The sequence below is a fragment of the Oncorhynchus nerka genome, linkage group LG14 (assembly GCF_034236695.1).
Source record: "Oncorhynchus nerka isolate Pitt River linkage group LG14, Oner_Uvic_2.0, whole genome shotgun sequence".
Classification (NCBI taxonomy): Eukaryota; Metazoa; Chordata; class Actinopteri; order Salmoniformes; family Salmonidae; genus Oncorhynchus; species Oncorhynchus nerka.
Window position 1 is genome coordinate 53,263,632 of NC_088409.1, and position 23,161 is coordinate 53,286,792.

At 43.6% G+C, this 23,161-nt stretch overlaps 1 protein-coding gene across 1 annotated transcript in view; it reads right to left on the reverse strand.

Annotated features, from left to right (window-relative positions):
* Positions 1–6,966, reverse strand: part of LOC115141471 (dedicator of cytokinesis protein 10-like) — a 142,273-nt gene extending 135,307 nt beyond the window's left edge. The window contains 2 exon segments of the mRNA XM_029680362.2: positions 6,493–6,519; positions 6,522–6,966. Of these exon segments, the coding sequence (XP_029536222.2) occupies positions 6,493–6,519; positions 6,522–6,659 (165 nt within the window). The 5' untranslated portion in view covers positions 6,660–6,966.
* Between the last annotated feature and the right edge of the window lie 16,195 nt (positions 6,967–23,161).

Consider the following 23,161-nt stretch of genomic DNA (forward strand, 5'->3'; position numbering starts at 1 on the left):
GATCAAAATAGAACGAGCGCAGGCCTTAGAATTAGCAGCAACTGCTAATCAAACAGGGGCGTGAACCAGAGATGGAGAGAGAAAATGTAAGAGAAAGACCGAGAGAGCGAGAGAGAGAAAAATATATAATGAGGGTGGGAGAGACAAAATAGAGAGAAAGAGAGAGGATGCGAGAAAACACATGACAGAAGGAAATTGATGAAAAGGAGAGCTGACAAGGAAGGTCCAAGGCCATATAATATCTCAGAGTTTGACCACCAGTAGAAGCTGGTGAATGTCTATCTCAATTACAATCTCTGTTTACATCCAAAATGGCACCCTATCCCTTTATTGTGGACTACTTTTGACCAGGACCCATAGGGCTCTGGTCGAAAGTAGTGCACAGTACTATGTAGGAAATAGGTTGCTGTTTGGGAGGCAGTAATAGTCTGCTGTGTAATGGGAGCCAGAGTGTGTATGTTTCCTAGTGCTGAGACAGCACAGGACAGGGTCCAGGATCAGACTGCAGCTATCGCCATCTGGATCACATCTACTGCAGAGAGCGAGAGAGGGAGAAAGAGAGGGGGGAGAGAGAAAGAGAGAGGGGGAGATATGGGGGGGGGGGATTGAGGGACAGAGAGAATGAGAGGGGGGAGATGTGGAAGAGAAAGAGAGGGCTAAAGAGTACAGAAAGTGATAATATCATACTTTTATGAACAGGGGAAGGAGGCAGATAAAGAAAATATATATATTATTGTCACCTAAGCCAGATATGTGCTGTGAAATGTGTTGTTTTACAGGTTCAGCCATAGTAGTAAGGTTTCCCTGGAGAAAGTTAGGGTTAAGTGCTTTGCTTAAGGGTACATCAACAGATTCTTTACCTTGTCGGCTTGGGTGTTCAAACCAGCAACCTTTTGGTTACTGGCCCGACACTCTAACCGCTAGGTTACCTGCCAAAAGAGGGAGGAGATAGAGAAGCATAGACGAGGGAGAGGAATGGCAGGGACTGGAGTATAACTGAACAAAAATATAAACACAACATGCAACCATTTCAATGATTTTACTGAGTTCCAGTTCATATAAGGAAATCAGTCTATTTAAATAAATGAATGTTGCCCTAATCTATGAATTTCTGGGCAGGAGCGCAGGCATGGGTGGGCCTCGGAGAGCCCTCACCGACTTGGGAGCCAGGCCCACCCACTAGGGAGCCAGGCCCAGCCAATCAGAATGAGTTTTTCCCCACACAAGGGCTTTATTACAGACAGAAATACTCCTCAGTTTTATTAGCTGTCTGGGTGGCTGGTCTCAGACAATCCCGCAGGTGAAATAGTCGGATTTGGAGGTCCTGGGCAGGCATAGTTACATGTGGTCTGCGGATGTGAGGCCGGTTGGACTTACTGACAAATTACGTTGGAAGTGACTTATGGCAGAGAAATGAACATTAAATTATTTGGCAACAGCTTTGGTGGACATTCCTGCAGTCAGCATGTCAATTGCACGCTCCCTCAAAACATGAGACATCTGTGGCATTGGGTTGTGTGGCAAAAATGCACATTTTATAGTGGCCTTTTATTGTCCCTAGCACAAGGTGCATCTGTGTAATTATCATGCTGTTTAATCAGCTTATTGTTATGCCACACCAGTCAGGTGGATGGATTATCTTGGACATTTCTGCACAACATTTGAGAGAAATAAGCTTTTTCTGCGCATGGAAAATGTCTGGGATCGTTTTATTTCAGCTCATGAAACACACTTTACATGTTGCTTTTCTATTTTTGTTCAATATACAGTTTGAAGTCGGAAGTTTACATACACTTAGGTTGGAGTCATTAAAACTCATTTCAACCACTCCACAAATTTCTTGTTAACAAACTATAGTTTTGGCAAGTCGGTTAGGACATCTACTTCATGCATGACACAAGTAATTTTTCAAACAATTGTTTACAGACAGATTATTTCACTTACAATTCACTGTATCACAATTCCAGTGGGTCAGAAGTTTACATACGCTACTGTGCCGTTATACAGCTTGGAAAATTCCAGAAAATGTCATGGCTTTAGAAGCTTCTGATAGTCTAATTGACATCATTTGAGTAAATTGGAGGTGCACCTGTGGATGTATTTCAAGGCCTACCTTCAAACTCAGTGCCTCTTTGCTTGACAGCATCGGAAAATCAAGAGAAATCAGCCAAGACCTCAGCAAAAAAATGGTTAGCCTCCACATGTCTGGTTCATCCTTGGGAACAATTTCCAAACGCCTGAAGGTACCACGTTCATCTGTACATAGTAGTATTCAATTATAAACACCAAAGGGACCACGCAGCCATCATACCGCTCAGGAAGGAGACGCGTTCTTTGGTACGAAAAGTGCAACTCAATCCCAGAACAACATTAAAGGAGACCTTGTGAAGATGCTTGAGGAAACAAGTACAAAAGTGTCTATATCCACAGCAAATCGAGTCCTATATCAACATAACCTGAAAGGCCACTCAGCAAGGACGAAGCCACTGCTCCAAAACCGCCATAAAAAAGCCAGACTACGGTTTGCAACTGCACATGGGGACAAAGATCGTACTTTTTGGAGAAATGTCCTCTGGTCTGATGAAACAAAAATAGAAGTCTTTGGCCAACCATTGTTATGTTTGGAGAAAAAAAGGGGGATGCTTGCAAGCCGAAGAACACCATCCCAACCGTGGCAGCATCATGTTGTGGAGGTGCTTTGCTGCAGGAGGGACTGGTGCACTTCACAAATTAGATCATGAGGGCGGAAAATTCTGTGGATATATTGAAGCAACATCTCAAGACATCGGTCAGGAAGTTAAGGCTTGGTCTCAAATGGGTCTTCCAAATGGACAATGACCCCAAGCCTACTTCCAAAGTTGTGGCAAGTTGGCTTAAGGACAACAAAGTCAAGGTATTGGAGTGGCCATCACAAAGCCCTGACCTAAATCCTATAGAGCATTTGTGGGCTGAACTGAAAAAGCGTGTGTGAGCAAGGATGCCTTAAAACCTGACTCAGTTACACCAGCTCTGTCAGGAGGAATGGGCCAAAATTCACCCAACATATTGTGGAAAGCTTGTGGAAGGCTACACAAAACGTTTGACCCACAAGTTAAACAATTTAAAGGCAATGCTACCAAATACTAATTGACTGTTTGTAAACTTCTGACCCACTGGGAATGTGATGAAAGAAATAAAAGCTGAAATAAATAATTCTCTCTACTATTATTCTGACATTTCACATTCTTAAAATAAAGTGGTGATCCTAACTGACCTAAACCAGTGAATCTTTAATATAATTAATGTCAGGAATTGTGAAAAACTGAGTTTAAATGTGTAAACTTCTGACTTCAACTGTAGCTGCATATTTTCTCTTGACACAAGGGTCAGTGACAGACAGACCAGGGTACATGGAGAGTCAGAGAACAGCCTAATTAATGTCTGGACATCTGGGGGTAGATCAGCTTTAATATTGCAGATAGATTGTCTGCATCATTTTCAATCCCCCATGTATATTTTTTTGTAAATACATACAGTACCAGTCAAAAGTTTGGTCACACCTACTCATTTAAAGGGTTTTTCTTTATTTTTACTATTTTCTACATTGTACATGATTCCAACACACATGGAATCATGTAGTAACGAAAACAATGTGTTAAACATCTAAATATATTGTATATTATTCAAAGTAGAAAAACAAATGATAGTTACACTAAGTGCAAGCCAGATGGAATGGCGTGTTGCTGCAGAATTCTGTGGTAGCCATGCTGGTTAAGTGTGTCTTGAATTCTAAATAAATCACAGACAGTGTCACCAGCAAAGCAGAATGCCAAGAGTTTGCAAAGATGTCATCAAGGCAAAGGGTGGCTACTTTGAAGATTCTCAAATATACTTTTTTGGTTACTACATGATTCCATATGTTTTATTTCATAGTGTTGATGTCTTCCCTATTATTCTAAAATGTAGAAAATAGTCAAAATAAAGAAAGACCTTTGAATGAATATCAAAATGATTACTATTAATCTAAATAGCATCTGAAGGTAGACCATTGTGCACGGTTGTGACCCACTTTCTCAATCCAAAATGTTTCCTTGGTGAGAGGACACCATGCCCCTCATTTTTTCAAAGCGTGTTATACTGATCTTACGAACTTTCCTGGTACGCAAAATAAAGCTTCAAGATGAACCTTTTACCCTTTAGTCTCATGTACTTTGACCCCTCTTCCTGATTGGCTGTCAGCTCTGGACCCATTGATGAGGAGCCTGGGAAAAAAAGCCTAAACATTGTCCTCTTCCTCAGATTCACCTTCCTCCTCCTCATCTCCATCTCCCAATTGGACCACCTGCCCTTTCTCTCTAGTCAGGGACTCCCCCTAACGACAGGCAAAGGTTCCTTAGTACCTTTGACCACATCAGCCTCTCCCCTCCCACCTCCTTTCTTCTCCCCTTTTTCCCCCTCTTCCACTTGACACCCTCCTCCACCGCCCCTAGCCGCTTGCCCTTCCCCACGATACTCTCCTCATCCACTAGCATAACCTGACTAGGCCCTGCCTCATCTACACCACCATCCATGACATGACTAGATCCAGTCTCAGCTACACCACCATCCATAGCATGTCTAGACCCAGACTCAGCTACGCCACCAACACATCCCTTACAAATATTCCACTAGCAATCAACCTACCCACCAAATTCACTCTTTTCATGAAGACAATCACAGCTTTGTTAATTCTGGAAGTGGAATCCATAAATTCATCTCCTAGCTGTTCGCCGACCATGAGCAGAACCTCCTCCACCTTAACTCCATTCTCAGGAACACACCTGAATCCATGCCGTAATGACAGCATCTCCTTCGCCCAAGGCTGCGAAGCCATCATTGCACACCACACCGTTCAAACCCCAGGAAACTAAAACTCTGTCTTATTCCTCCCAAACTTTGAAAAAGAACCGAATTAAACTAACAGTGTGTTAACTCTCCACCATAGAAAAGAAAATTGAAAGAAAGTAAGGACAGAGCCCTTTACATGTCCTCTCAACTACAAAACACTCCCAAGGCAGAGAGAGAGAGAGGCAGAGAGAGAGAGGCAGAGAGAGAGAGAGGCAGAAAGAGAGAGATGCAGAGAGAGAGAGGCAGAGAGAGAGAGGCAGAGAGAGAGAGAGAAGAAAGCGGGGAGAGAAAAGAGAGAGGGGACTTTATGGTTGCCTGGTTACCCAAACTCCTTGCTCCGGCCAAATGCTACATCACACCCACGGACGACATCTCCCCTACGATGTCTAGAATGAAAATACGTTCTACACCATCTGATTCTGCCCAGAAAACAATCAGTTGAGTAAGAGCCAAAACACACATGGGTACAGCGATATTTAGTAAATTCGTCATTAACTTTGATACTTAAGTCGAATCGCTGATGACTTTGTTTTCTACAACACCCCTCAATTTGAGTCGTGACATTTTTCAATTTCTTCAATGTCACCATGCATTCAGCAATCAGGAAACAAAGGATTTCTGGGAATATGGAAGCCTGTCCCAGAGATGGGGATTAGCCCTACAATGACCAGGCAGAGGGATGGTCGGACAGACGGAAGGACAGGGACAATGAAATACAGATACCCATGTTGAATGGTGACAACAATTTTGGCTGTAACTATTAAATATCTGTACACCCCTGTTCCTCAGCATCACCTTGCCACCCTGAGTATAACCTCACCCGTCAGTCTCAGACTCACCACTGATTTAGTTCACAATCACGAACCAAGCGGTCACAACTCATTACTGCCTTAATAAACTTTGGGGTGAAGCTTTTCCTCAGTACAGATCTTGGATCAGCTTCCCCTCCCCAATCCTAACCTTAACCATTAGTAGGGAAACTGCTAAACTGACCCAAGAACAGCATACAGGGACAACTCCACCCTACTGCTCCTAATAATGGATCCAAATGGTATTGCGGTCACTCACAGACAGAAACAAAAGAATATGGGCCAGTCCAATATCCTACATTTGTTCATTTGCTCATTCATTCACCCGTTGACTTCGACAAACACTCACATCATCTTATCAGCAGCCTATTAGATGAAACATGAGCAAAGAGACACATTTTTCCCACAGAAACTATATTGCCCTGGACTGACCCGCAGCCACCCCCCACCACCCTTCTCTCCCTGTACATCCCCGCCAGCCCCCTGCCTCTGTTTCCGCCCCTCTCCCTCTCAGCTGAGAGGGAGTAACACACAGCTCTGTTCACATCATGGCTCGCTCCTGGATAATACATTACTCTCCACACAAACACACACGCACACACACACCCAGTCACACGCACACACTTACACAAACACAGAGAGAGGACACATTCTCCCCTCGCTGTATGTTAATACCACATGGCTAACACTCGTATACAAAAACAGAAGGAGCCCAAACAGATTCCCTCTAGCCCTCTTACACTCCGCCCGCCCCCCCGCCCCAACAAAGGAAGAAGGGAGGCTGCAGCCAACAGCTCCGCAGTCTGATGTTAGTTACCATAACAATGATGGTGAGGGCTCTACCTCCCCGGTGGCGGTGTGGCCCTCGCCGGGAGGCAGGGCGTCCGAGGATAGCTGGTCCTGGCGGGAGCACATGTGGACACAGTTGGCCCGGCCCACGGAACGTAGGGCCTGGAGGAGCACCAAGCTGGCCGAGCAGCCCATACCCAGGTACCCAACCACGTCACCCACAGACAGAGCCCTCTGCCCTGGATTCACCACCCAGCCCTGGCCCCCTGGACCTTGGACTAGCCTAATAGTGCTAAGTGATGCTAAGTTCAGGAAACCCCAGCTACAGCCTAGTCAGGTTAGCCCAGGTTAGTCCCTAAAGCTCCGGTGCTCCAGCACTGCCTGCCTACTTCGTACTGCAATCCCACTGCTCTCCTCTGGCTCAGTACTGCTAAGTGCTGAGCGCTGGGACCCTCCAGCTGCAGCAGACAGAGGCTGCCTTGTCGCTCCACTCTCCGCACTGATCTGATCTGCCTACACTGTAGCTGAACACAGCTGGCTCCTCCAATCGAAGCAAGACACGGTCGTCAGCTGACCAGAACTGACAGCCAAAAACACACACAGGCACGCACTCTAGCACCCAGTCTCGCCCGCTCCCTCGAGTTCTCGTGCACGCTCTCTCTCTCGTCCACACATACTGTTCACACAAATATTCCGACGTGATTTAGAGGGACATGGTAAAAAGACAGGAAGTCAATCCAAGCTGGAGTGAGCTCTGGGAATTGCACTAAGCAAAGGAGTGTGTGTGTGTGTGTGTGTGTGTGTGTGTGTGTGTGTGTGTGTGCATGCATGCGTGTCTAAATCACCAGCTGTGTTACACCAGCCGTAACAGTGTCATTCAACTATTCAGACCAGCCACCTACTCCACACACTATGTCTCGCTCCGTACTTCCTCTCTCCCACTTACGAATTTGAAATCTAGCTCATACTGTACACTCACTTAGCGCTACCTAAAGTGCTGCAGTCTGCACCGAAAAGCTAAATAGCACAGAGAAAGAAAAGGGAGAGTGAGGGGAGATAAATATAATCGAGAGAGAGAGAGAGAAAAGAAAGAGAGGAGGGAAAATGACTAGAGTAGTAGGGCTGTTGCGGTGACCGTATTACCACCACACTGGCAATCATGACCGCAATAAAATGCACACTGGACATGCATTGGTAGTACCCAACTCACTGACAACCATCAAGTCCTAATGGCCTGGTACTCTATATTGGGCTATATTGTCCCTCTAACCAGTCTGACATTCATGCAAATTCCATCAAAAATCACCTCACTGTGATTGATCCATTTGAAGAAAGAGGTTTAACCATTCTGGGACCGGGGGCAGTAATTGAGTAGTTTGGATGAATGAGGTGCCCAAAGTAAACTGCCTGATACTCAGGCCCAGAAGCTAGGGTATGCATATAATTGGTATATTTTGATAGAAAAAAACTCTAAAGATTCCAAAACTGTTAAAATAATGTCTGTGAGTATAACAGAACTGATATGGTAGGCGAAAACCTGAGGAGAATCCATCCAGGAAGTGCTTATTTTATTATTATTATTTTGAAATGGCTGTTTTTCCATTGAAAGCCTATCCACCATACAAAGACTTATGACCCAGTTCACGGTCACTATGGCTTCCACTACATGTGGCCAGTCTTTAGGCATTATTTCAGGCTTTTACTCTAAAAAATTAGGGAGAAACACCACTTTCAATGAGAGGACAGTAGAAATTTCCAGACATATGTTCGGTGCTTGACCGGGAGCGCGCCTTTCTTGTTTTTCCTTTTCTATTGACAGAGATATTGTCCGGTTGAAATATGATCGATTATTTATGACAAAAATAACCAGAGGATTGACTATAAACATCGTTTGACATGTTTCTATGAACTTTTATGGTACTTTTTTGATTTGTCGTCTGCCTGCTGTGACCGCACTTTGTGTTAATGGATTACTGAACAAAGCGCACCAACAAAACTAAGGTTTTTAGACATAAAGAGGGACTTTATCAAACAAAAATAACATTTATTGTGTAACATGGAGTCTTGTGAGTGCAACCATATGAAGATCATCAAAGGTAAGTGATTAATTTTATTGCTATTTCTGACTTTTGTTACTCCTCTACTTGGCTGGTTACTGTTTGTAATGATTTGTCTGCTGGGCGCTGTTCTTAGATAATCGCATGGTTTGCTTTTGCCATAAAGCCTTTTTGAAATCTGACACAGCGGTTGGATTAACAAGAAGTTTATCTTTAAGCCAATGTATAACACCTGTATGTTTTCGGAATTTTTATTATGAGTGTTTCTGTTTTTGAATTGGGCGCTCTGCAATTTCACTGGCTGTTGGCCAGGTGTTCCGTTAGCAGGTTGAAACTAAGTGGAAAACATGGCAGTTGTGGATGTTGTTCCAAAGCCTAACACAATGAAATGACAGTGCTTTCTAAGGTGATGATTCATTCAAAAAGCCCATACACACATTAAGAGTTTACTCATTCCCAATGGATTAAATAAAACCATTTCCTCATCAATCTACACAAAATATCCCATAATGACAAAGCGAAAACTGGTTTTTAGAAACTTTTGCACATTCATGAAAAGTAAAAAACATAAACCGTATTTATCTACCGTATTTAAATAAGTATTCAGACCTTTTGAGCTCAGGTACGTCCTGCTTCCATTGACCATCCTAGAGATGTTTCTACAACTTTAATCATGTCCACCTGTGGTAAATTCAATTGATTGGACATGATTTGGAAAGGCATACTTGTCTGTATAAGGTCCCACAATTGTGGGTAGAGCGCAGAGACAGAATTATGTCGAGGCACAGATCTGGGGAAGGGTACCAACAAATTGCTGCAGCATTGAAGGTCCCCAAAAACACAGTGGCCTCCATCTTTCATAAATGAAAGAAGTTTGTAACCACCAAGACTCTTCCTAGAGCTGGCCGCCCGGCCAAGCTGAGTAATCGGAGAGAAGGTCCTTGGTCATGGTCACTCTGACAGAGCTCCAGAATTATTTTGTTGAGATGAGAGAACCTCTCAGAAGGACAACCATCTCTGCAGCACTCCACCAATCAGGCATTTATGGTAGAGTGGCCAGACGGAAGCCACTCCACAGTAAAAGGCACATGACAGCCCGCTTGGAGTTTGCCAAAAGGCACCTAAAGGACTCTCAGACTATGCCAAACAAGATTATCTGGTCTGATGAAACCAAGGTTGAACTCTTTGCCCTGAATGCCAAGCGTCACCTCTGGAGAAAACCAGGCACCGCTCAACACCTGGCCAAAACCATCCCAACGGTGAAGCACGGTGGCATGGTCATGCTGCGGGGATATTTTTTAGCAGCAGGGCCTGGAAGAGTAGTCAGGGTCGAGGGACCTCAGACACAGAGATCCTTGATGAAATCCTCGCTGCCAAAGGTGCTTCAACAGAGTACTGAGTAAAGGGTGATATTTTTTATTATTTTTTTTGTAATACATTTGCAAGATAAAACAAAGACCTTTTTTTACTTTGTCATTATTGGGTATTGTGTGTAGATTGATGAGGGAAAAAACTATTTAATACATTTTAGTCAAGGGGTCTGAATACTTTCCGAATGCACTGTATTACTGGAAAATCTTATGTTTCACCGAGTCATGAATGACAACAAAGATAATATACAGTTGGCTGGGTTTTCCGTGCATCGGCAGGACAGAAGTCTGGTAAGACAAGGGGTGGGGGTGTGTGTCTATTTGTCAATATCAACTGGTGCGCGATGTCTAATATTAAGGTAGTCTCGAGGTATTGCTCACCTGAGGTAGAGTACCTGATAATAAGCTGTAGACCACACTATCTACCAAGAGAGTTTTCATCTATATTTTTCATAGCCGTCTATTTACCACCACAAACCGACGCTGGCACTAAGAACGTACTCAAGGAGCTGTATAAGGCCAAACAAAAACATGCTGATCCAGAAGCGGAGCTCACAGTGGCTGGGGATACTAATGGAGGCTAACTTAATCCATTTTACCTCATTTCTACCAGATGTCAGAGGGCCACGCCGCCACCGGGGGAAGTAGAGCTCTCCCCATCATTGTTATGGTAACTAACATCAGACTGCGGAGCTGTAGGCTAAAGCTTCCCTTTACTCCACACAGAGAGACACGCACAAAAAAATTGTCAAAGAGTCAAGTCACCCAAGTCATAGACTGTTCTCTCTGCTACCGCACGGCAAGCGGTACTGGAGCGCCAAGTCTAGGTCCAAAAGGCTCTTTAACAGCTTCTACCCCCAAGACATTAGACTGAATAATTAATCAAATGGCCACCTATTGCATTGACCCCCCCCCCCCCCCCCTTTGTTTTTACACTGCTGCATCTCGCAGTACCCCCTGTATTACCCCCTGTATATAGCCTCATTGTTATTTGATTGTGTTACTTTTTTTCTTTTACTGTATTTTCTTATTAATACTCCATTGTTGGTTAAGGGCTTGTAAGTATTCAACGCATGTGACTAATACAATCTGATTTTAATTTGATTTGTAATCACCACATCACAATATATTACACTAAGTGCTGGATGAATAATTCTGCATATAGAAAATGCACAATACAGTATACTGCTCCTCTCCCTACCAACCAATCTCATCAGCTTTCCTCCACCACAAAGTGAGAGGAGGCTCCTTCTCTCCCCCTCTCCTCCCCTCAGCAGAAAACCAGTTTGCTGTGTATACCAATTCAATTCTTCTGGATTTATTGTCTGTGAAGTGCAGGAGCCTAGAGAGCAGGGAGTGGGTTTTGGACTGTGCCACAGCCTCTGGCAGCGTGCCTACATCAGTGTCTCTTAATCCTGGTCATGGAGACCCAAAGAGGGGCACATTTTAGTTATTGCCCTCTAGCACTACACACCTGATTCCACTATTCAAAGGTTTAATGATGAGTTCATTAATGGAATCAAGTGCGTAGCACTGTGGCAAAAACTAAAATGTGCAACTCTTTGGTTCCCAACTACTTTTGACCAGAGGACTATGGGCCCTGGTTAAAAGTAGTGAAAACCATCATTGTTCAATAAATGTTAAAGATTAAAAAAAGGTAACTTTACAGCACATTTTCTATGTAATATTAATAGTCATAATTATTATTATTTTGGATGGGGGCACGCCCGCTTTGCAAGGGGTGCGTGCTACGCCACTGCTTATTTAAGTATAACTATAAGAAATCTAAGATGTGTCAAATCAATTATCTCCAGCTCAGGGCTCCCAGCTATGCATTTGGTTTGCTAATTTGCTAGCTAAAGTGGCTAGATGGCAAGATCAAGCGTCTTGGTTACAGCAGAGACATTCAATCCCCTCCTGGATCAAGATCCCTGTTGGCTAAATAGTTTGGCACTTCCGGTAATACAGTATATCCGGTATGGTACAGAAACGGTATGAAAACCTGGATACTGCCCAACCCTAACAAACTAACGCGCACACGCACAGTATAAGATATAATGTTCAGTAGAATCAGTATGTGTTTAGTATAATCCATATAATTTGTTCAGTGTGTTATCTTGGGCCTAAACAACAGGGAGGAGCAGGCCATCTTGGGAAGCTGTAGATATCCCATGATTAGGGCCTTCAGCATCTGTGTGACAACAACACACACCCACCTCCACGAACACACCATTACAATTCGGGCTGGGCGGTATACCGTATTTTACCACACACACACACACACACACACACACACACACACACACACACACACACACACACACACACACACATGCATAGACTCCTCTACTTGAGTCATCGCTCTCCGCTCTCCCAATTCAAGTTCAATTTAAAGGCTTTATTGGCATGGGAAACATATGTTTTGAAAACTTTGTTTTACACACAACACAAAACAATATAAATAATATACTCAACTAGAAAAAATACAAAAAATAATTATCTTTAAAGATACCGTACTTTAGACAAGTTAAACACACCGGGCAGTAGGCTACAAAGGTTAAAGGGCAATCTATAGTACAGGGACAGAGCAAACACCTCACCATTGTTCCTGTAGACAGTCAAGGGATAGGAGTGGAGAAATGCAACCACTCACAGACAATCATGACCACAGACCGACCATCCACTGGACCAAAAATAAAGTTTACAATGCTTTAAAATAAAAAATATATATAATAATAATTTTATGTAAGCGTGAACAAAATGTTTAAAAAATATATTTTAAAAAACAGTGCAAAAGCTCACATTTTAGTCTGTGACCGGGCAAGATGAACAAGGCATCCGCAGGTCACAATCAATCAGGTCACAAAAACCCACAAAGAAATGCTCATCCAACCCTTAAGTCACAGGGGAGTCAAATATAGACTTATTTAAAAAAAAATGTGAATACCATTAGAGGATGGACTGTTTAAAATAAGACCGGAATGGAGACCAAGCCATTCCGGTCTTATTTGGGGTTCCCACATATATTGAATTACATTTTTTCTAGTTTCAGAGAGCACAAGACATCTCTCACCCAACATTTATAAGATGGGGGAGCTACCATCTTCCAGTTCTGTAGTATTAGCCGTCTAGCTAAAAGAGTTGTATAAGCAACAGTGTCCAACTGGATTCTTGATAGGGGGTACCTATGGTCAGTACTCCAAAAAGGGCTGTAAAGGGGAGACGGATCTATAACAGTGTCATATATATCAGAAAAACATTTAACTATTAATTCCCAGAAACATGAAAGTTTATGACAGCCCCAAAACATATGCAAAAGTGTGGCTGGTTCCGTTTTATATCGGACACATGTAGGATCAAAATCAGAGAATATTCTTCCAAGTTTGGCCCCGGACCAGTGGATACAGTGAACCACCTTGAATTGAATGAGGCTGTGTCTAGTGCTAAAAGAGGACGAGTGCACCCTGTGCAGCACAGATTCCCAGGAGTCTTCCCCAAGTTCCTCCCCCAAATCCTATTCCCATCGAGTCTTTAAAAGGCACCAAAGAATGGTTCTGTAAGTCACTAATGATTGCATATACATCTGAATTTGAGCCCCTAGGAAGCTTGTTCAGCTCAAAGATGATCTCTATAGCTGTATTTCGCAAGGCCTGTGGGAAAATTCAGGGGTGTTAGCTCTGACAAAGTTCCTAGTCTGGAGATAGCGGAAAAAGTGGGATTGGGGGAGGTTGAACTTTTCCTGTAGCTGAGCAAAAGAGGCAAATGTATCATCAAATAATATTTGGGCTAATGAGGAAAGGCCTAGTGAGTGCCAGATGGCAAAAGCCCCATCATTCAAAGATGGAGGAAATAAAAGGTTCTGATTGATTGGGCCTGAGAGAAAAGCCTCGGAGGCTAAAGGCTAAACGGAACTGATTCCAAATTTTAAGAGACTGCTTTACAATTGGGTTGACACACCTTTTGCCTAGGGACACTGGGAGAGACGAGCACAACACAGAAGAAGGTGCAGCAGGTTTACATGATTCAGACTCCATCTGGACCCAGAGTGGTCTAGGGTCAGTAGGATCAGTCTGCAGCCAGTACAAAAGAGCTCTGAAATTTGTAGCCCAATAGTATGTCTGAAAATGTTGTAGAGCTAAACCACCCAATGCCTTAGGCTTCTGTAAATGTTTTCTACCAATCCGTGGTACCCTGCCATCCCAAATAAAATACATAAATATTTGATACAGTGAATTAAAAAAGATTTGAGTAAAAATGGGTAAACATTGAAATAAATATAAACATTTAGGCAACACATTCATTTGAATGATATTAATCCTTCCAATAAGATAAAGAGGTAGCGAATTCCAAAAAGAGAGCAACAAAGTTTTCCTGAAACAAATTTGAATATTTCCTTGTCACTTTAACTCCCAAGCAGATTAATTGATGAATTAGAGTATGATAGCTAGCAAGCTAGCCAACTTTAGCCAGTTAGCTTGGGTGCTTGACTGCTTTCGTGAGGCAAGAAAAGTATTACATTTTGTGAGGTTAGAGAGCTTGGATCAACCCTGCTCCTTAGCAGATTTTGGGGTTGAATAATCTTTGTAAGAATCAAGGACAGTGGATATTAGGTGACATATTCAAATTGGCAGTATATATGGGTGAGAGCACAAATGATATTTACCAAGAGTCAAACTTTGTAACAGGCCGCATTTAAATGTAATCACTAAAGGTGTAAATTTGAGGGCTCTGTGTTGATACAATACGTAGTGAATTTGTTATGGGCGTAAAAAGGCAAAGAAACAAAGTACAACCAGCGAAACAAGAGATAACATAGTAATTAAAGTGGCCTCCCTGTGGACAGAAGATCTGTTTGTTTTGACTATAAAAAAAAAAATTCACCTGGTAAAGTAACGTTAGACGGAAAAACAGAGGAAGAGTATAGCGGAGATTATAGAGGGCTTGCTGAGTTAAAGGAAATGGAGATGAAGACTAGTGAAGACAAACAAAGGAAAGTAAGTTAATTGGAAAGTAAGAATTTCTAATTTGAATCGTTTGGATTGCTTAAGAGTTAGAAAACTAGACACTAGCGAAATGTTATTTCATTTGGTTTTATTGGGTTTTTCATGGGTTAGAGGAAATGTATTTTAAAGGGGCACAAGCATGGAACTTTCAGAAGTTTTTATTTTCTGAGTTTGAATTGAACACGTGAATTATTTTTATAAGAAATGTACTGAAGAAACTGGGATACGAAATGTATGAAACGTTTGACTGCTTTTACATAGTTCATCTAATAGAGAAAGAAACAATTATTTGAAGGGTTTGAATGACCTCTGACCTCTGTCTTTACTTTCTAGTGTGGTTTGATCGCCCTCACTGGAAAGCCGAGAGACATTGCATGATGAATTTAAGGACATTTGTAATACTGATAATTATATAGAGGTTTATAGTTCATAGCCCTATTTGTGATTCAGTCCACAGGGTAAAGAGAGGCCTGCCCTTGAATAAGGGGAGGCTGTCTAAAGTCTGTTTTTACCATGAAGTTATGGGTACATATGTTTTTATGGAGTTATTAAGGGTAGTAATTCGAATTTGATTTGCAGTGTTGTTTTTACACATGACTCACATGGTGAATTACCAGTCTTTTGAGGTTTTTGGAGCTAGAGTGATATGTAGGAATGTATCGAGTGATATATGAAGGCGTGTATTGTTGCGTTTATTTTTTATTTTTTATTCAATACAAATCTCACCTGATTGGGTCTGCTGGATGATCGGGATAATATCCTGACCCTGTGTAACGATGTACGCTGAGAGTTGGGAAGCAAGTTCAGGGAGTGAATACATTTAATAAATGAACAAAACAAGAAACACGAACAGCGCACCGACATGAAACAGCAACAGAAACAATGGGGAAGGAACCAAAGGGAGTGACATATATAGTGCAGGTAATCAAGGAGGTGATGGAGTCCAGGTGAGTGTCAATGTGTTGATGCATGTAACGATGGTGACAGTTGTGCGCCATAACGAGCAACCTGGTGACCTAGAGGCCAGAGAGGGAGCACAAGTGACAGGACCCCCTCCCCGATGCGCGGCTCCAGCCACAGAACGCCGACCAAGATGGGGGTCAGGAGCAGATCGGTCGCCTATGCTAAGGAAAAGAAACCTGACAAACCGGAAGAGGCGTGAGAGCCTGATGAGCCGGCTGAGACCTCCCCGGTCGCCTCGGTCGAGGCATGGCAGCCTAGCGAGCCTGCTGAAACCTGGCAGCCTGTCGAGCCCGCTGAAACCCGTCGAGCCAGCTGAGGTTGAGCCTGCTGAGGCACTTGTATCGAGGGACCTGAGTCCGAGCCAGCAACTGGTGTACAGCATCCAGTTGAAGCTATCAACGGCCTATTCTCTCATGCATTTTTCTCTCAGGAGTGCAACAGAAGTCCATGTGGGGTGAGCATAGAGCGAGATCTGTTCCAAAGGCAAATGGATAAGACATAGTAGGAGTTGTGGTGGGGCTCAGGTGAGAGATTGAAAAAAAATACAGGCGATTGTGTGCCGTGAAAGGGAGCCCCCCTCCCTTTCACCGCACACAATCGCCTGTATTTTTTTTTTCTTCTTCAGATCTTCACTGTTCAAAGTGGATGGCCCATGGTCAACTGCCCATAATTGATTTAGACTGTTAGACTGTTAGACTGACCAATTAATCGGCATTGCCGAATCGGTAATCTGCATTTTTGGACACCGATTATGGCCGATTACATTGCACTCCACGAGTAGACTGCGCGAGTGCAGCAAGGAGCCAAGGTAAGTTGCTAGCTAGCATTAAACTTATCTTGTAAAAAACTGTCAATCTTCACATAATCACTAGTTAACTACACATGGTTGATGATTTTACTAGGTTAACTAGCTTGTCCTGCGTTGCATAAAATCAATGCGGTGCGTGTTAATTTATCATTGTATCACAGCCTACTTCGCCAAACGGGGGATGATTAATGACCTAAGGCTCGTATTTCTGTGTGTTATTATATTATAATTAATTCTATGATTTGATAGAGCAGTCTGACTGAGCGGTGGTAGGCAGCAACAGGCTCGTAAGCATTCATTCAAACAGCACTTTCCTGCGTTTGCCAGCAGCTCTTTTGCAATGCTTGAAGCACAGCGCTGTTTATGACTTCAAGCCTATCAACTCCCGAGATTAGGATGGCAATACTATAGTGCCTATAAGAACATCCAATAGTCAAAGGTATATGAAATACAAATGGTATAGAGAGAAATAGTCCTATAATAACTACAACCTAAAACTTCTTAACTGGGAATATTGAAGACTTATGTTAAAAGGAACCAACAGTTTTCATATGTTCTCATGTTCTGAGCAAGGAACCTCAACGTTAGCTTTTTTTACATGGCACATATTGCACTTTTACTTTCTTCTCCAACACCGTGTTTGAGTTATTTAATCGGTATCGGCGTTGAAAAATCTAAAATCATCTAATAAGGACCCAGATGATGAGCTCATGTTCTACACTGTGTGGACAAGGTGCCCAGAGAGGGGTGTCTGTCACTGGTGTAGGAAGGGTTCTAAATGGGGTGGACATTTGTATCATGCTGACCCCTACCTTTGTGCGTGGTGCCAGCGTGATGACTGTCCTATCTGTTGTAATGAAGCTTGTGTGTGATGTTCATTTTATGGGTTTGATTATGTTCCAAGTTGATTGTGTTTTGATAAAGACGGTATTAAGCTCATGTCACGACTTCCGCCAAGTTGGTCCCTCTCCTTGTTCGGGTGGCGTTCGGCGGTCGAAATCACCGACCTTCTAGCCATCGCTGATCCACTTTTCATTTTCCATTGTTTTTGTTTTGTCTTCCATCACACCTCGTTCCAATTCCATCAATCACATGTTGTGTATTTAACCCTCTGTTCCCCCCCATGTCCTGGTCGGTAATTGTTTCTTGTAGTGCTTATGCACGGTATGCTGGTATTTACCGGGTTTTGTTTGACCCATTTATTTGTATTGTTCTGTTGACGGTGGTTTATGGATATTAAACGACACCGTTGTAAATCAGTTTTCGATCTCCTGCTCCTGCCTTCTCTGCCGCCAGTACGCACCTCTCTACAGCTCAGCAACCCAGAGGAAGGTTGTTAACCATGGATGAAATGTCAGGCATCAGACGGATGTATTATGTTAGTTTAAATGTATATTTTACAATCCTGAATTTTTCTAGAAGAAACTGAGTTTCTTGAGGGGAATGTGAGAGAAAAATTATATATTTGTTTGATATAAATAGTTAGCAATTAATACTTAACTAATAGTAAGACATTTCTGTCCTACTAGTGTCTGTTTTTATGGTCTCCACTCTAGTTCCCTGCAGCTAATCTGGGCGTACGGTCACCGGAGATGGCTTGAGCTGACAAATGAGTTAAAGACTGCATTACATAGACAAGAATGTGTTTCACTAGAGGTAGCTTAGGAGTAGAACAATCGCTCATTGTCTCAAAATCATTATTGCATCTGGGAAACTAAGCCAGGTTGTTGGGGTTAAGAACATACACTCAAGACTGTTGGGTTGACCAGTCTCATTTTTGCAATAATTAATCGATATTGAACAAAGATGATTGTTTGAAGAAATGACAAAGTCTTTCTCACTTGATTAGAATATTCCATGACAAGTAGCTAAAAGAAAACATTTAAGGTACCTGAAGATTATAGGGTCCCCTAGGAAACACTGACCAATACTTTCATTCCTACCATGTCACAATAACTCCTCCCTGGCATTTTCATTTGTTGTCATCTCAAACAACACTGCATTCAAAGTGCTCACTATTATCATCATCATTCCATTTCCATGATTCCAACAGTTCACCCAAGTGTTTTGATCTAAACCAACATTTGGTTAAAAATAAGGCCTATATTTTATTGCCAATATCGTGCAGGCCTACACGGCAGTGTGGAAATGATCTCAAATGAGTGCAGGAAACGCAGTTCAATTTAACAGTACAAAACCAACCCGAATGGAGAAAGAACCATTGAAATCACTTAGAATGTATGGGTTGCCACCGTAGGATCACATACTACTCATAAAGCAAATGTTGAATATGCATTATTCAACAACATAAAATGCTGTCAAATACCAAAATTTAAATACAGTTCTATGATATTTTGGCCATATCGCCCAGCCTAATTACAATGCCTTCTTGAGAGGTAAATACAAACACAGTACTGTAAACACACCCGCACTATAAATCAGGTCGCCTCTCTATCCCCTTCTGTATTATCCTATCTGTATCCTTATTTCTCTCTCTCTCTCTCTCTCTCTCTCTCTCTCTCTCTCTCTCTCTCTCTCTCTCTCTCTCTCTCTCTCTCTCTCTCTCTCTCTCTCTCTCTCTCTCTCTCTCTCTCTCTCTCTCTCTCTCTCTCTCTCTCTCTCTCTCATTAACCCCCTCCCATCATCTCCACCCTTGGACTCTCTCTGCTTTACATAATGAGGAAAATAAACCACTGCTGCTGAGTTAGTGTGTGTAAGCTTGTGTGCGCGTGCAACTTGTATGATTCCCAGTAGGGTTACAACAGTCATCACGTTGAATAGAAACAAGCTTGTCTCCAACGTGGATTTAACGTGTTACAGCTGCCCGGCTTGGCCCTGGCTCCACAGCACAACCACAATAACCAAAGCACTCCCAGCCTAACTGGATTGTGTAGCCCAAATGGTGGCACAGACCGAATAGACTTTAGCAGTACTGTGTGTGTATGAGCAAGTGAGTGAGTGAGGGTTTGTGTGTGTGTGTGTGTGTGTGTGTGTGTGAGAGAGTGTGTGTGTGTTAACCCCCTGATGTGATTAAGCTCTCTCCCCTCCCTAGTCTCCAGTCTTCATGCTCTCTGGTTGCAGTGAATGGGAGGCCCTGCCTGGACTGCGGGCTGCAGTCTGCAGACTCAAGGCTCAACGGCACCCTATTCCCTATATAGTGCACTGCTTTTGACAGAAGTAGTGCACTATGTAGTGAATATGGTGCCATTCGGACCGCAGAGTCAGTGTGTGTGAGTCATCGCACGATGGGTTGATGTGGCAAGGGGGGGCTGGGGTTTACATGGGGAAAACATTTGCTGTTGCCATGACGACCTCAACAGGATGCTGCCACTCAGAGCTGGGAATTCTCAGTGGCAAACTTCTGCTTTGGCCTCTGGGTCTCTGACAGGGCACTGCAGGGGCACAAAAGGTCACGCTCGCTCCCTTTCTCCTGCTCTTTCTCCATCTCCACTCTCTCTCTCCCTTTCTTTCCCTTTATTTCTTTCTTTCTCTCCCTCAGCTTTAACCACTCTCAGGATCAGGAAGTAACATTTCACTCAGGCCGCAGACACGGGTGACAGGCTCGTGAGAGAGACCTGAGTAGGTTTACATTGTAAAGTATGTGCTTAGATAATTAATGTCTTAAAAATCATAATATAGTGGAATACTGTAATAGTATTATTATAACAGTAGTATTATTATTATGTTACATTTGTAGCAGGCGCTTTTAACCATTTTACAGATGGATGGCCCCAGCGGGAAGCAAACCTGCAACCCTTGGCGTTGCAAGCTCAGTCGGTAAAGAATGGTGCCACACAGAAGCTATTTGTGACACCTTTAACAGAGTGGAAGATAACAGCTCACGTTCCACAAGTTTGCGTTTAAGTTTGAGGTTAAGTTTCAGTTTAACTTTGAGTTCAAGTTAGGTTTTACCTAAAGTCAAAGAAGGTTGAAACATGTAACTTCTCAGCCTGCTTAAACACTGCTGCTGGCTGCTTTTTCTGCACCACAAATAGAACTATATATGTGTTGTGCACACTGAGCTGAATAAAGGTTGTGGTGAGTGAGACACACACACACACGTCACACAGGCACACACACAGGTCATACGCACACACACACAGGTCACACACACACGCACACACACACCTCACCTCGATGTCATCTGTGGTATGTTAGACGGCAAGCTCTTCAAACCCACAGCCGTCCTTCCCTCCCAACATGTATTCTGTAAAACTACCATTACCGGATATAGCACACCTCACCAGTGTTCTCTGAAATGGAGCCTTGAATTAGACAAGAAGATAGCCTTGCTAGGTGGACAGACATCTCCCTCTCTCTCTCACTATTTTCTTTCTCTTTATTTCTTTACCCTTTCTTTCCTCTACAGAGAAAGTTGTATTTTTGAAACGTTGGCTAACTTGGGGCCAGCCTGTAACAGTGATGACTAGGGTGTATAGCAAACTATAGCCGCTCTGCTAAAAGAGGGCAGAAGGGGGAAGGTTGTAGTGATATATGGTCTACAGTACAGTCAGTACAGTACTCTGCCATTGCCATCTAGTGCCGAGCCAACAATACAACATGCACAAACACAGATCAAGACTGTGTGTGGGGGTGATGGTCTGTGTATGTGTTTTAATGCACCCGTTTTATGTTCATATTTTTTTGTGAGAGTATGTGTGTGTGTGTGTGTGTGTGTGTGTGTGTGTGTGGGGTGAGAGTCATAATAGCACTGATTGTGAATTAACGTTTATATTTATGTTCACTCTAAGGATCCTTTGCATTCGTGTGTGATAGATGTATAAACCTGGTGTGTGTGCGAGCGCACGGGCACGTCAGATAAACTAGCCTCTCTGTAACGCCCTCCAGGTGGAGCCCTAACCCAGAGATGTATTTCGGAAAGAAACTATTAGTGTTGAGTGGAGAATTAAGGTCCTGGGCGGGGGGGTAACAGAGGAACAGGGGTTGGTGAGAACAGAGGATGTTAAAATCTCTCCCTCTCTCCCCAGCCCAGCCGTCCCAACCAGGGGAGAAGGAGAGAACCACAGATCACAATCATCAGAAGGAAAAGAGGAGAGGGGAGCAGACATGGTCAATACACGAGCCTGGAAGGTGGTGGTAGTGCAGTGACAAGGTGTTGAGCTGAGAAGCAGACAGGCAGGGATCACAACCATGTCTGCCTGCCTGCCTGTCTGCCTGTCTGTCTGTCTGTGTGCCTGCCTGTCTGCCTGTCTGCCTGAATCCCTGTCTGCCTGCCTGAATGCCTTTCTGCCCCATGGTAAACATGAAGACATTAGCTTTGCTAGGGGTTACGTAAAACCCAAAAGTAGTGCACTATATAGGGAATAGGGTGCCATATGGGATGTACCACTGGGGCTTACAACAGCAGCAGGCCAGAGAGAACAAGAGACGAGCAAGACTAAACACTGTTTTAAAGACATACAGTACTTGCACGGCAAGGCACTCATGGCAAGCGCACACACACACACACAGCTATCGGCGAAGCGGAGACACAACCCTACTGTCAGAGATAAGGCAGGGTCTCATTACTTCCTCCACCCACGTGGCAGTTCACCCCCCCCCCCCCCCCCCTTCCTCCTCACCCGACCCTGCTGCAATCACACGACACATAGCTCAGACAGATTACAAGGCCCTGTCTTTACTTCCTTGTACAAACGCCCTCTCTTTTCTCTACTTCTGTCTCCCCACCCCACTCATTCTCTCCAAGGATACAGCTCTCATATGAATTTCAGCTTCTCTCTCCCCCCCTCTCTCTTTCTCAGTCCGACATGGAGTTAAATGTTTCTTTGGATCTAAACTTATGCCATGTTTCCCGCTAATCAGCTGGTAGCAGGAAGACAAAGCGGGTTAATGATGAGCATGCTGGGACACACAAGGTACGGAATGGAAAGGGACGTGGAGGTCCAAAATAGAGAATGGGGGGGGGGGTTGGAACAGGGGTTCGGTCCAAACTCAGCCCCTCTTTCCTCTCTGCTCCTCTGACCTACTTTACAGTACCAGTGGGGCCCAGACCCAAATATGAACCCTATTCCCTATACAGTGCACTAGTTTTGAACAGGGCCCATATGTACCCTATCCCCTATTTAGTGCACAACATTTGACCTACTTTAAAGGTAATAGGACGCCATTTGGGACGCAGCCCAGCTCCCCAGTGCAGAGCAGACCTCCTAACCCCTACCTGGGACAGACTTGCCTGTTACTCAGTGCAGCTAGGGATATGGAGACGAGCGCTACTGCAACTGTAAACACCGCAGTGACAACTACTGCACTGCTACAGGAATAACTACTGTTATATCAGCCGTATAACACACAACAACCGCAGTTCCAACTTGTCATAGAACCGCAGCCACTACGCTGAAAACAACAACGTCAACCAGTGTCGTTATCTGTATAACAACTGCAGCAGAGCAAATAACTACAGCATAGTACAGTTTGCAGTGCCATAGTAATACCTACAGCAGCAACATCAACAGCCACGACAATAGCAGGCCGGTAG